General features: G+C 49.9%; 1 protein-coding gene across 1 annotated transcript in view; it reads left to right on the top strand.

The window, feature by feature from the left end:
* The first annotated feature begins 6,443 nt into the window (after positions 1 to 6,443).
* The window catches only part of LOC103191164 (aryl hydrocarbon receptor), a 49,311-nt gene continuing 43,890 nt past the window's right edge, over positions 6,444 to 11,864 (top strand). The window contains exons 1-2 of the mRNA XM_042336302.1: positions 6,444 to 6,977; positions 7,384 to 7,571. Coding sequence (XP_042192236.1) covers positions 6,919 to 6,977; positions 7,384 to 7,571 — 247 coding nt within the window. The 5' untranslated portion in view covers positions 6,444 to 6,918. The remainder of the gene's footprint in view (positions 6,978 to 7,383; positions 7,572 to 11,864) is intronic.

The raw sequence follows: 11,864 nt of genomic DNA, 5'->3' as shown, positions 1-11,864 counted from the left end.
AGTATAAAATCAGAAAGTTTATACTCGACAGAAAAACTCAGTGAAATGCTTGGACAAAACATTATATCAAATATACATTGTTGGAGGTTATTTCCATGAAGTTCTCTGGTGCAGTACCTCTCTCAGCCGCTGGATGACGCACAATCACTCACAAATCATGAGCGCTATCAGCCACGAGCTTCTCTCTGAGCTGCAAAACTACTTTCTTTTACATCGAACCTGCGATTCCATGCCCGGGCAGGCGAGTTTTCCTTAGAAAAGCTTCCTGTTTGCACAGCAGTAAGTAGGCCCCCGGTTGTTAGCTGAATTAGTTTCCGGGGGTGATAACCCCTTCAAAGAAATTAATTCGGTCACTATACAATCCACGACTACTTGTGAGACATTGCTGTGTGGAATTGGCTGCTGCGTTTCGCCCACAAAATACACAGTCACTCCACTTTACAGTATATTCTGTGAGTGCTATAAGAAGTGTCAAGGACCCGATAAAGAGCTATATCAAACACAAGGATTATTACTTTTATTACACTTTGGTGGTCCCGACATCCAGGCCTGGTGACTCAGCCATGTCTCTGAGCAGGCGCGTCTGCAATACTCCAATGTATGGCTCTGGGGTCCCCAAACCTTGTCTCTTGCCAACCTGCGCCTAATACACTCTGGAATTAGGTAAGCAGGGTGCACCCCTCCAGGGGGAGAGTGCACATTCCATTTCAGACACAGGGAAATTTCCATGTGTAGGTGGGATGCATATACCAGTGACCATTGGTCCCCAGTCTGTAAAGTGCACACACAAGGAAGGGGAAGTTGAGTCGGGCTCAGCTGTGCGCCTCTTTGCCTCTCAGGAGAATCATTATAATAATAATATTCCTTGCATTTGATTTCCTTGCATTTGCTATAGTGCTTTATCACATCAGTGAGACGTCTCAAAGCGCTTCACAGGATTTTAGTATAAAATGTGAAGCGTTTGAGATGTCTCAATGACGTGATAAGGCGCTATATCAAATGAAAGGACATAAAATGCAAAGAATATTATTGTTATTATTATAATCATTCTGCTATAGTCACATGTGGAGACATCGCCAAACTTTTTGCAGGGAATTGTTGGCTGGTGTAGTGACTATATACTAGCTGGCAAAGCGGCAGCCAGTTTCCCCGTACAGTGCCAGAACCCATGCTGATAATCGAAGGAACAAGTTATCTGTGTGCTGGGTGTCCACCTGTTACCCCCTTTTTTTCTCTACAGCGCACTGTCCAACATGTGAAACATGTGGACGAATAGTGATAATTGTATTTACAAATACTCAATTTTATTCAGTACAAATGTTTAACTGTATTTCTTCTCCGACCTCCTCACTCCCCAATCCACCACCCGGCCCCCCCGCTCAACTGGCACCGGCCTCTTGCTCGTTCCTTGAACCCTCCGCCCCACCATCGGAGGTCGCGCTTTCAGCCACTAGGCCCCGAAACTCTGAAACACTCTCCCTCAATCCCGCCGCCTTGACCCCTCTCTCCCCTTTTTCAAGTCCTGTCTGAAGACCTTCCTCTTCGATCGTGCTTAAGACCACCTCCCCCTTCCCCCTCAACTCAGAGTCAGGCTCCGCCACTGTTAAGTGCTCTGAGACACTACCCTGCGTGGAGGGCACTCTGTAAGTGCAAGTTATTGTTGTATTTAAACATCCATCATTTTCATGGCAGAAAATGATCCGTTGCCATGGACATCTTCCATAAACTGTATGGCGTGAGGAGCATTGTTACACTCAACTCATCTGCAAGAGAAAATAAAAATTCTTTGTAAGAAAGAAACACACAGGGGAGGGTAACAGGACTTTGTGAAGACTTTGTACAGAAGCAATGGTTAAATATAAACAAGAGAAGCCAGTTTGTAAGAACACACCACCCACAGGGGATGTAATCCTCTAATCGTTCTGTCTCAATGTCATACTCGCTTGTACTGCTCTTTCTCCTGTCTCACGCCATCTCAGCTTTGCGTGCAAATTTGAGCACCAGGATATGCTGTCAAATCATACGTGTCTCTCTCTCTCTCTAACAATCTTGTTGTTGTTGTAACCCCCAGGCCACCGTGAGTGCTGTAGTTCAGTGGTCAGAGCATTCGGCTCGCAAAAGAGAAATCTGGGTTTTATTCCTGGCAGGGCAAGACGTTGGACAAGTTTCCTTGCATCACAAGCCTCTGTTCACCTAGCAGTAAGTAGGAACCCGATTGTTAGTTGATTGGCAGATTGCTTTTCGGAGGTAATGATTCCTTAAAAAAATTGGTTACTCAATCCACGATTGTTTGTGGGACACTGCTGTGTGCAATTGGCTGCCAAAATAGAGAATATACACTTTACAATATATTCTGTATATTTGAGACATCTCGAAGATTCGATAAGGCGCTATATCAAATGCAAGGATTATTATTATTATTATCATCATCAGCTGAATGTTATCTGAAGCCACTGATTAGGTCACAACCTCCCAACTTCCTGAAACAGATTTGAACACTGAGATATAGCAGCGCACGGCAAATGGCTTCCTGGTAACACATTGCCCTTCCTGTCATGTGACTCTGTAACACTGGTTGTTTCAGTTAAGTTGTGCCAGTTTTGTCCCCCAGTTGGGGGAAATAACAGAACACATATTTGTTTAAATGTCCAGACTGGGTTGGTGGGTGGGATGGGGTGGGGGGAACAGGGGCCCTGCAGTGACAGGAGTGGGGCAGAGGGTCTAACACCTGTCAGCCAGACGTTGGTCAAATTCCGACCACCCGCTGACTTGAGACTCCATCCACTCACCTCCCAGCGATCAGGAGAGGGTTACCCTGGCTGATAGCCTCCCCCATCTCAGGGGACACTGAAGTCAGTTCTACTCTGATTGAGATCAGCGATAGATCAGAACAAAGATTGGAGACTGGGGGTGTGGGGTTTAGAGAATGAGACCCCAGTGCAAGTCAGCCCCTTGAGGAGAGTAGAGAAAATTGGATGAGATTTTTTAAAAAACAAGTGTAATTGGGAGGGACAGGGATGAAAGTGGGAATTCAGAGGTTTCCAGAGAGCTCTTGATGAGAGAGAGAAAGAGTAATCAACTATTGGAACAGGGTTACTAGGAAGGATGGTTGAGGCCAGGACACTGAGACTCATTTAAAAAGCAGTTTGATGTGATGGGGGTGGGAGGTAGGCTGGGCTTTCTGGAGGGACGAGATCGGATGGGCTGAAGGGGGCTTCTACATTTCGAATCTGCCATGTGAGCTTGTGATCAGCAATCACATTGATGTAGCAGGTTACAGACTAACTCAGAAAGTAATGCATTTGTTGCCTGTTGCTGTCTCCTCACTGTCTCTTGACAGCATGATTCACTGGGCTCACAATTCCAGTAATAGGACAGCCCAGGATCATCCATCAACCTGGGCCTGACTTTCTGTCTCCAGAGCTGACACATACCCACTTAAGGTGGACCAACCACAAACCCCAGAATGGACCTGGTTTTATGAATGGCCTCAGTTCATTCAGCTTTCTCCATTGACACCGCATCTGACAGTATCTCCCGAGATAATTTGAGAATGGCCGATTTGATTTTATACACACAACCCTCCTGCTTCAAATGGTTGCTCACCTTCACAGATTGGGGATTGGGGTCAAGGTCGCCTGGGTTTGGGGGTGGGAGGTCATTTGATGCCTTTCGCCAACTCACTGCAAGTAATAATAATAATTATCCTTGCAGCTGATAAAACACCTTATCACGTCGTTGAGATGTCATAAAGCGCTTCAAAGAATATACTGTTAAGTGTATTTTGTGGGGCAAAACGCAACAGCCAGTTTTCCACACAGCAATGTCCCTCAAACAGCCGTGGAGTGAGTGACAGAATTTTTATTTGGGTGATTGTTGACCAGGACATCGGGAGAGAGAAATCCCCTTCTCTTTTCGAATGGTGCAATAGCATCTTTAATATCCACCTGAAAAGACAGATGGGATCTCGGTTTAAGGTCTCATCCAAAAGATGGCAACTCTGACAATGCCACTCTCCTCCAGCACAGCAGTGGAGTGCCAGCCTAGACTGTCCCTATGTGGGGCTTAAACCCACAAACTTCTAACTTGAAGATGAGAGGGCGATTGACTGAGCCATTGGCTGACAACACATAGCATTGGACTCTAGTCACATTTGAACGATTGCAGGTAGGACTGCTTATACCCACCAAAACTAAAATAAAAATTAAATCATTCATCTTCCCTCTTCTGATGCTAAATCATTGCCTGTTTGTCTATGGTCACATCAGATCCGTTGTGTGGGTTCACTTTAATAATAAAACAATCACTTTCACTGGTGTCTGTGGTTTGTTTATTGTTGGAAGCGCACACGTAGTCTAAGATCCTCCTTGTGGGGGAGGGAAGCGGGGTCTCCTTGGAACTGAACTGGCTCCAAGGTGACATGCCCTCTGTAGCAGTCTCAGTAGTCCGGTTCCTGAACCAGGCAGGTATGCAATATTCCAGGACACTGCTGATGGCAGCCAGCCTTGTTCGGCAGGAGCAAGGGCAAACCATTCACTGGGGTCAGGGAGTCATCCCACTTAACTCCTGTTAATCCTGTAAGCGAAAGCCGTAAGGGGTAGGGTGGTCCTAGCTGGACGAGCTACGGGAAACAACAACATAAACAACAAAATTACATTTATATAGCACCTTTCACGTCGGGAGGACATCCCAAGGCACTGGACAATCATTGTTTCGGACCCGAGCTGGGGGTTGAGATTGGGGAGGGTGGAGAACAAGGGGCGAAGGAGGATGTTCAAAAGCAAGGTTGAAGAGGAGGGTCTTGAGGTTGGTCTTGAAGGAGGCAAGGGAGGAGCGAGGTGGAGGGACTGCGAAATGGAGTTCCAGAGGGTGGGGACAGATTGGCTGATAGCCCCCCCACCAATGGTGGGGCAAGCGAGAGGGGACATGAAGTAGGCTGGAGCCAGCTGAGTAGAGGGAGCAGCCAGGTTGTCAAGGGGTTAGGAGGTCGCAGTGGTAGTGGGGAACAAGGCCATGGAGGGTTTTGAGGAGCAGGAACTTGAACTGTATCCTCTGTGTGATGGGAAGCCAGTGGAGTTGGGTGAGGATGGGAGTGATAGGGTTACGGAGCCTGGCACGAGAGAGGACATGGGCTGCAGAGTTCTGGATGATCTGCAACCTATGGAGGGAGGAGTTGGGGAGATCGACAAGCAAGGAGTTTGCATAGTCAAGCTATGAAGCAAGTCAAGGTATGAATGCATGTATGAGAGTTTCGGTGGTCTGCGGTCTGAGACAGCGGCGGAACCGGGCGATATTGTGGAGGTCTATACAAATGTAATTTTGTTGTTTTTGTTGTTGTGGGGGAAGGCAGAGTGGGTCATGGCATGACTGTGGGGTAGAAAGGATAGTTGAGGGTCAAACAAGATGCCAAGGTTTCCAGACTGGCTCAGTAACACTCCGACTCAGTGCTGGGGGGGGAGGGAGGGGTGTTGCAGTTTCTGAAATGCTGTCCTTCAGATGAGATGTTAACCTGAGGTTCTGGCCGCCTGGTCCGATGAGGAAGTGTGTATGTGATTGAGTGAACCAGTGCTTATGTGAGTGAGTTTGTATGTGATTGAGTATATGATGGAAGAGTGAGGGATTTTGTGTGTATTTGATTGTGTGTATGTGAGTGAGTGTTGTGCATCTCTTTCTCTCGAGTGGTTTGGGATCCACCTTAAGGGAAGGGTTGGGCTGTGGGTTGTTTTCCGGGAGTTATGTGAGTTGTAGCCAATAACATGAGGCGAGTTGGGCTGAGCCCAGTGCAGGGCTCCAGAGAGAGAGAGGGAGAGGGGTGGAGATCAGAGAGAGAGAGAGGGGGGTGGAGATCAGAGAGAAAGAGAGAGGGAGGGAGAGGGGTGGAGATCAGAGAGAGAGAAGGGGGGGGGTGGAGATCAGAGAGAGAGAGAGAAGGGGGGGGTGGAGATCAGAGAGAGAGAGAGAAGGGGGGTGGGGTGGAGATCAGAGAGAGAGAGAGGGGGGTGGAGATCAGGGAGAGAGAGAGAGAGAGAGGGAGAGGGGTGGAGATCAGAGAGAGAGAGAGAGGGGGGTGGAGATCAGAGAGAGAGAGAGAGGGAGGGAGAGGGGTGGAGATCAGAGAGAGAGAGAGAAGGGGGGGGGGGGAGATCAGAGAGAGAGAGAGAAGGGGGGTGGGGTGGAGATCAGAGAGAGAGAGAGGGGGGTGGAGATCAGGGAGAGAGAGAGAGAGAGAGGGAGAGGGGTGGAGATCAGAGAGAGAGAGAGAGAGGGAGAGGCGTGGAGATCAGGGAGAGAGAGAGGGGTGGGGGTGGAGATCAGAGAGAGAGAGAGGGGTGGGGGTGGAGATCAGAGAGAGAGAGAGAGGGGTGGGGGTGGAGATCAGAGAGAGAGAGAGGGGGTGGAGATCAGAGAGAGGGAGGGAGAGGGGTGGAGATCAGAGAGAGAGAGAAAGGGGGGGGGTGTGGAGATCAGAGAGAGAGAGAGATTTGAGGGTGAGAGATCGGGACAGACTGTGGTGTGAGAGCTGTTTGTGTGGCCGCGGAGGGACAGAGGACCTCTTTCCTGCCGGAGGCTCAGAGATGGATTAAAACAGGAGCAAAGGGGGGATTTTCTGGAGAGAGAGAGAGAGAGAGAGATCGCTCAGTGATCAGATCGCAGTAGTCCAGGACTTGCGGAATCTTTGCTGCGCTTTTGGTTTCAAAATTGCTGGAATTTGGGGGATTGAACACCGGGATGGAGTTGGCGAGTGGATCGGGCGCTCCTGTCCCGCTGTCCCGGGGCCGCTGATCTGAAGGGGAGATGGTGGTGTTTTGGTGACTCCAAACTCGACAGAGACAGAGACACAGAGACAGACACAGAGACACAGAGACAGAGAGACAGACACAGAGACGGAGAGATGCCGCGGACCCGGGTTTGTGCATAATGCTGAGCTCCGCGGGGACTTACGCCGTGAAAAAGCGAAAGAAACCGGTGCAGAAGAGGTGAGAAGTTTTGCTGAGATGAGGTGTCAGTGACACTGCACTGCGGAGGGGTCAGATTTACTCCAATCAATAACAATAATCCGTACCTTTGACACAGCGCTGATGGCGGTCACAGAGATATCTCAAAGCGCTTCACGGGATACACTGTAAAGTGGAATGACTTGTCTTTTGTGCGACATTCAATAATGAAATGAATTAGATAATCTTTGGGTTTGATGTGACACTTTGTCGTGTCGTTCAGATGTCTCAAAAGTACTTTGCAGGATTTTTCTGTAAAGTGGAGTGACTGTGTTTTGTGGACGAAATGAATTTGTGGGAAATTGACGCACTCCTTTCTCTCTGTGACACTTTTACTCTTTACTTTCTCTTCCTCTTTCCTGCCTTTTATTTCACGAAAATATAACAGCCCGAAGCTCCGGCCTGTGGATGCCATCAAGTCAAACCCGTCCAAGCGGCACCGGGACCGGCTGAACTGCGAGCTGGACAAGCTGACCGGTCTGCTGCCCTTCAACGAGGATGTGCGCGGCCGGCTGGACAAGCTCTCTGTGTTACGGCTCAGTGTGGCCTACCTCAAGGTCAAGAACTTCTTCGGTGGTGAGTGTAATCCATGATAACCCTGGGATAACCCGTAAAGTGCAGTAACTGTGATAACCCAGAGATAACCCAGTGATGCCTGTGTATGTGGTGTGTGTATGTGGTTTGTGTGTGTGTGTGTACATGTGGTGTGTGTGTGTGTTGCGTGCGTGTGTTGCTTGTGTGTGTATGTGGCTTGTGTACGTGGCTCGTGTGCGTGCCTGTGTGGTTTGTATGTGCCTGTGTGGTTTGTATGTGTCTGTGTGTGTGTGTGACTTGTGTGTGTGTGTGTATGTGTGACTTGTGTGTGTGTATGTGGCTTGTGTATGTGGTTTGTGTAAGTGTATGTAGCTTATCTGTATATGTGGTGTGTGTGTGTTGTGCGCGAGTACGTGTGCATGTGCTTTTGTGTGCATGTGGTGTGTGTGCATGTGGTGTGTGTGCATGTGGTGTGTGTGCGTGTGTGTGGTACGTGCGTGTGGTGTGTGTGCGTGTGGTGTGCGTGCGGTGTGCATGCGTGTGGTGTGCGTGCGTGTGGTGTGCGTGCGTGTGGTGTGCGTGCGGTGTGCGTGCGTGTGGTGTGCGTGCGGTTGTGCGTGCGTGTGGTGTGCGTGCGTGTGGTTTGCGTGTGGTGTGCATGCGTGTGGTGTGCGTGCGTGTGGTGTGCGTGCGTGTGGTGTGCGTACATGTGCGTGTGCGCGTGTGTTGTGTGCGCGTGTGTTGTGTGCGCGTGTGTTGTGCGCGTGTGGTGTGTGCGCGTGTGGTGTGCGCGTGTGGTGTGCGCGTGTGGTGTGTGCGTGCGTGCGCGCGCGCGTGTGTGTACGCGTGCACGTGTGTGTGTGGTGCGTGTGGTGTGTGTGTGTGGTGTGTGCGTGCGTGCGTGGTGTGTATGTGATGTGTGCGTGTGTGTGTGTGATGCACGCGTGTGTGTGTATGTGGTGCCTAAATGTGTAGGACCGAGGCTCTCCTGATCGGCTCCCATCAGCGCCTCCACACCTCAGGCGCTGACAGCATCACCAGCCATGGTCGCACACTCCATCCTGCTAAGCCAGTCCGGAACCTTGGGGACTTGTTTGACCCTCAACTATCCTTTCTATCTCACATCCGTGCCATGATCCGCTCTGCTTTCCTCCACTTCTGCAACATCGCCCGGCTCCGCCACTGTCTCAGACCGTAGGCCACCGAAACCCTCATACACGCATTCATAACATCCAGACTTGTCTAAGCAAACTCCTTTCTTGTTGGCCTCCCCAACTACTCCCTTCATAGGCTGCAGATCATCCAGAACGCTGCAGCCTGTGTCCTCCAGGCTTCATCACCCTATTTATTACCCCCCATCCTCGCTCGACTCCACTGGCTTCCCATCATACAGTTCAAAATCCTGGTCCTCACCTTCAAAGCCCTCCATGGCCTTGCTCTCCCCTATCTCTGGGACCTCCTAAACCCCTACCATTCTGCCTACTCCCTCCGCTCAGTGGGCTCCAGCCTGCTTCATGTCCCCCACCTCGCCCGCCCCACCATTGGCAAGTACGCCTTCAGCCACTCTGCCCCCACCCTCTGGAACTCCATCCCGCAGGCCCTCCGCCATGCCCCTCCCTTGCCTCCTTCAAGATTCATCTCAAGACCCTCCTCTTCATTCGTTCTTTCGATCACCCTGCTTCCCCCTCGCCCTCCCCTCTCCCCAATCCCAACCCCTAGCTCGGATCCGAAACACTAAATAACCAGCACCTTGGGATGTCCTCCTGACATGAAAGATGCTATACCAATGTAATTTTGTTGTTGTATATGTGATATGTGTGTATGTGTTGTATAAGAATATGTGATGTGTCAGTGGGTGTATGTTGTGTATGTATGTGGTTCCTAGGTGTGTATGTGTGTGTGGTGTGTGTGTATGTGGTGCATATGTGTATGTGGTGTGTATGTCTATATGTGGTGTGTGTGAATATATGTGTGTACATGGTGTGTGTGTGTCTATGTAGCATGTGTGTACTTGTGGCGTGTCTGGTATGTATTTTGTGTGTGTGTATGTTGTGCGTGCACATGTGTGTGTATGTTGCATGTGTGGGTGTGTGCATACTGTGTGTGTATTGTGTGTGTATGTTGTGTGTATAATGTGTATGTTGTTTGATATTGTGCACAAATATTGTGTGTATATTGTGCGTGCATACATTCTGTGTACATTGTGTGTAGGTCTACAGTGTGCATGTTGTATGTGTATGTGTATACTAAGTGTATGTTGTGTATGTATGTGGTTCCTAGGTGTGTATGTGTGTGTGGTGTGTGTGTATGTGGTGCATATGTGTATGTGATGTGTATGTCTATATGTGGTGTGTGTGAATATATGTGTGTACATGGTGTGTGTGTGTCTATGTAGCATGTGTGTACTTGTGGCATGTCTGGTATGTATTTTGTGTGCATGTATGTTGTGCGTTTATTTTTGTGTGTTGTGTGTTTGTATGTTGTGCGTATGGTGTATGTGTGTGTGTACGTATGGTGTGTGTGTGTACGTATGGTGTGTGTGTACGTATGGTGTGTGTGTGTACGTATGGTGTGTGTACATGTGTGTGTACGTGTGGTGTGTGTATGTGTGGTGTGTGCGCATGTGGTGTTTGTGTGCACGTGTGGAGTTTGTGTGCGCGTGTGGTGTTTGTGTGTACGTGCATTGTGTGTGTGTACGTGCGGTGTGTGTACGTGTGTGTGTGTACGTGTGGTGTGTGTGTGTACGTGTGGTGTGTGTACGTGTGGTGTGTGTGTGCGTGTGGTGTGTGTGTGTACGTGTGTGGTGTGTGTGTACGTGTGTTGTGTGTGTAGGTGTGTGTGTGTACATATGGGGTGTGTGTGTATGTGTACATGTGGTGTGTGTACGTGTGGTGTTTGTGTGTACGTGCATTGTGTGTGGTACGTGCGGTGTGTGTACGTGTGTGTGTGTACGTGTGGTGTGTGTGTACGTGTGGTGTGTGTACGTATGGTGTGTGTGTGTGCGTGTGGTGTGTGTGTGTGTACGTGTGTGGTGTGTGTGTACGTGTGTTGTGTGTGTAGGTGTGTGTGTAAACATATGGGGTGTGTGTGTATGTGTACATGTGGTGTGTGTACGTGTGGTGTGTGTGTACGTGTGGTGTGTGTGTACGTGTGGTGTGTGTGTACGTGTGGTGTGTGTGTGTATGTGTGGTGTGTGTGTGTACTTGTGGTGCGTGTGGGTACGTGTGGTTTGTGTGGGTACGTGTGGTGCGTGTGGGTACGTGTGGTGCGTGTGGGTACATGTGTTGGGTGTAAGCACATGTGGTGCGTGTACGCACGTGTGTACTCGCGTGTGCTCGCGCGTGGTGCGTGTGTGTGCGCGTGTAGTGCGTGTGTCCGTGTACTCACGTGTGGTGTGTGTCTGTGCATGTGTGTGTGCGTGTGGTGCGTGTGTGTGCGTGTGGTGCGTGTGTGTACGTGTGGTGTGTATGTGTGTTGTGTGTGTGTACGTGTGGTGTGTGTGTGTAGGTGTGGTGTGAGTGTGTGTACATGTGGTGTGAGTGTGTACATGTGGTGTGAGTGTGTACATGTGTGTGTGGTGTGTGTGTATGTGTGGTGTATGTGTAAGTGTGGTGTGGTGTGTACGTACGTGTGATGTGTGCGTACGTGGTGTGTAGGTGTGTGTACATGTGGTGTGTGTGTACGTGTGGTGGGGTGTGGTGTACGTGTGGTGTATGTATGGTGTGGTGTATGTGTGGTGTGTGTGTGGTGGGGTGTGTATGTGTGATATGGTGGGGTGTGGTGTACGTGTGGTGTGGTGGGGTGTGTACATGTGGTGGGGTGTGTACATGTGGTGGGGGTTGGTGCACGTGTGGCGTACATGTGATGTGTGTGTGGTGGGGTGTGGTGTGTGTGGTGTGGTGTGGTGGGATGTGTACATGTGGTGTAGGTGTGGTGTGTGGTGTGGTGGAGTGTGTACTTGTGGTGTGTGTGGTGTGGTGTGTGTGGTGTGGTGGGGTGTGCGTGTGTGGTTGTGGTCTCACTTTGTAACAAATCCTGGCTAGAAAAACTGCGGAGCCAGTTGTGTCACCCGCACAAAACTCAGTACCCCCATCCCACCAGTCCTTGCCAGGCTCCACTGGCTCCCAATTACTGAATGGATTGATTTCAAGATCCTCGCACTTGTTTTGGTATCCTTTCATGCCCTCACACCTCCCTACTTATCCGATTTGTTTACCACCCCAGTCTCCCACCTGCTGCCTCTGCTCAGCCGGTTCCAGCCTCCGGTTTGTCCCTAACCCCCTCTGCTTCACCATCGGTGGCCGTGTCTTCAGCCACTACGCCCTGAAACTCTGT

Source organism: Callorhinchus milii, unplaced genomic scaffold, assembly GCF_018977255.1.
Source record: "Callorhinchus milii isolate IMCB2004 unplaced genomic scaffold, IMCB_Cmil_1.0 Scaffold6, whole genome shotgun sequence".
Classification (NCBI taxonomy): domain Eukaryota; kingdom Metazoa; phylum Chordata; class Chondrichthyes; order Chimaeriformes; family Callorhinchidae; genus Callorhinchus; species Callorhinchus milii.
This window is presented reverse-complemented; position numbering and strand designations above follow the sequence as displayed.